The sequence below is a fragment of the Sinocyclocheilus anshuiensis genome, unplaced genomic scaffold (assembly GCF_001515605.1).
Source record: "Sinocyclocheilus anshuiensis isolate Anshui unplaced genomic scaffold, SAMN03320099.WGS_v1.1 scaffold470, whole genome shotgun sequence".
Lineage (NCBI taxonomy): Eukaryota > Metazoa > Chordata > Actinopteri > Cypriniformes > Cyprinidae > Sinocyclocheilus > Sinocyclocheilus anshuiensis.
The window spans coordinates 19,050-21,926 of NW_015542341.1; the positions used below are offsets into that span (position 1 = coordinate 19,050).

A 2,877-nucleotide genomic window follows, 5' to 3' on the forward strand; every position below is an offset into this window, starting at 1 on the left:
TAATTAACATTCCCTGCATTGTCAGAGTGCAAGGTGCTTTGGCTGGAGGGAATTCCTCACTTAAGAGCTTTGACTAATGTCCTCGCTGGCTGAGAATGCCCAGGTGTCTTTCAGTGACAGTCAACCTTGAGGAAACGACTGTCTCTGTGTTCATATGGCCGCCGATGTCTCAAGGACCCAGTCTGTGGTCTTTACTTAGGAACTGACTGTGCCTTTTGCGTCTGCCTTAGGAGAATGCATGTTTAATAAAGCAATTTATTTCATAAGGTCCGGAAATGTACCATCTATTGTTGAAATGAAATGAAAGGAGGTCTGAATAGGTCACCAGTCTAGCAGATTTTTTTCTCCCGTGCATGTAATTCTAATCAACAATCATTATTGAACAATAATTAACCGAATATTCAGTAAATTGACACTATGTGTTTCTCATAATTGCTTTGTGTAATATATGTTTTGAAAATCGCCAATTTGAGTAGTATAGTCTTGTTTATTTTCACAAATCTTTATAGAGGAGTTTTAGAGAGTAACTAAGTATTTTATTTCCACAGTCTGTCAGAATTGCCTTTGTTACTTTATGGTTATTAGCACAAACTTGATTTACTGAGACAGACTGAGGGGCTATTCACACACAACATGTTTTTCCATTCCACTGTGCTACTTTTTCATTGTTGTAAATATGCATTAGATGGACATCTTTGACCGCTGCTCTCACTGGTAGTACTTATTTTTACTCGTCCTCATGTCATTCCAAACCTGTTTGTTTGTTAGTTATGTCAGTAAAACACATACAGAGGACTTTTGAAGAACCTTCATGAAGCTCTATTCCTTACAAATGACAGTTCATATTGACCATGTATGTGTGAAAAATTACATAAATAAATATATGTATGTTTAAGTAAAACTATAAATAAATATATGTATAAATTTAAATAAATATTCACTGCCATTCAGTTAAGAGGAAAAATTCCAGTATGTACCATAGCAACATAAATTTCTCCCCTTTCTCATATGGCTTCAGAAGAAAGTTCATTTTGCCAATTTTGTTTTGTTTTTTTGAAAGACGTGGTCATTATCGAAATTAAAGATTTACATGAACATTATAAATTAAAGTAGAAGAAAAATAAATTATTTTAAGTAGAAATAACAGCAAATCAGTTTAAAACAACATGCGGGTAAGTAAGTAACGACAGAACTGGGATAAGGCCAGTTCTTTCAGTTATCATCCTGTGCTTCTGAATCGGTCACGTCACACAATTCTTCAGTGTCTTTGTGAGTGTCAGAATAACCTCGATCACTGCCAGTTTCTATGTTTCTGTGTATGTGTGCGTCTCAAGTCTTCTAAATAGGGCACTTTAGAGTGAACCACTTTTAAATGGACATGGGTTTGTAAACACCATTAAACAAAGAGATTGGTATTAAATACAGACAGTTAGCTGTGTAAATGTGTGCCCTGGAAAATATAGTAAAGAAAACGTGTATCACTAATACAGATCTACAACTTTTCGAGAAAGCCATGAAAGGTCAGAAAAGACAAGCTGCTTAGTGGATAACAGATTTGTGGTTTGTTAACCATAGCACAAACACACACACATTCATACATGTGCATGTTCACAAACACATAAATTGCGCTCAGCATTGACTTGGCTTGATGTGTGCTTTCCAAGAAACACAAGGACTCCCATTTCCATTCCATGAAGCGTGTCAGTAATGACTCAGTGGCAGCATGGGCTTTATTGCCAGATTTACTACCTCTGACCTAACCTCATGTGTCATGTGGATAATCTCAGCGTTCTAAAAACGTGACGCTAAGGTTAATAGAAGTTCAACTTTTAAAAAGCACGACTTTCAAAACTTGCATTTTTTCCTTCATTCCACATCTCATTTTTTGTTTTTCAAATCAAAAATGCTTTTTTTGTGTGAATGGCCCCGACTCTTTTTACCACTTAATGCTGTGTTTTGTATTCATATTTATTAAAACTACATATTGCAGATCATTGTCCTTGTATATGCACATTTAGTAAGGTTTATTTCTTTATTTATTTTGCATTTCTGGTAATGTAAGCAGAGGACTATCAGAGGATTTGTGGGTAAAGACTTGGGTGAGTTGGTTGTTTGTGCTTACTCAGACTTACTGAGATGTCTGTGTAAGGATGAGTCAAGGCTTATAGCCCCTCAGCACATGGACACACACACACACACACACACACTCACAATATGCTGTGACATCAAAGTGGAAATTTAATATTCATCAGCATATGCTTTTGGAGGGTTTATTTCTTTAGTGCGAGTTAAGTTGTATCTCCTGATCAAGAGAAGAACATTTTTGCAAACTCTTGACTTGGCCAATGCAGCATTTTAAGATTCTGCTAACCCTTCGGATATTTCTCTCTTCCCCCAGGACTTTGATGATTTCATCTTTGCTTTTTTTGCTGTGGAGATGGTAATCAAGATGGTTGCACTGGGCATCTTTGGGAAAAAGTGTTACCTTGGAGACACCTGGAATCGGCTAGACTTCTTCATTGTATTGGCTGGGTGAGTCCTGAAATGACTTTACTGAAACTTCAAAAGTTTGGGGACAAAGTGTTTTTTTTTTTTCAAGGAATTGTTACTTTTATTCAACAAGGTTGTATTAAATTGATCAAAAGTGAGATTTGTATATATTGTTTTTAGACTTTTATATTTTACAAAAGATTTATTTAAAATACATGCTGTTCTTTTGATCTTTCTATTCATCAAAGAATCCTGAAAAAAAGTATCACTTTCAGCAAAAAATAATAAACATGAAACATTAAAAAAAAATATTAAACAATATTAAAAATCAACATTGATTATAGAAAATATTGTATATATATATATATATATATATATATATATGAG

At 34.6% G+C, this 2,877-nt stretch overlaps 1 protein-coding gene across 1 annotated transcript in view; it reads left to right on the plus strand.

Annotated features, from left to right (window-relative positions):
- Window positions 1-1,166: 1,166 nt before the first annotated feature.
- Window positions 1,167-2,877, plus strand: part of LOC107691213 (voltage-dependent T-type calcium channel subunit alpha-1G-like) — a 135,060-nt gene continuing 133,349 nt past the window's right edge. Inside the window, exons 1-2 of the mRNA XM_016489712.1 lie at window positions 1,167-1,172; window positions 2,399-2,532. Of these exons, the coding sequence (XP_016345198.1) occupies window positions 1,167-1,172; window positions 2,399-2,532 (140 nt within the window). The remainder of the gene's footprint in view (window positions 1,173-2,398; window positions 2,533-2,877) is intronic.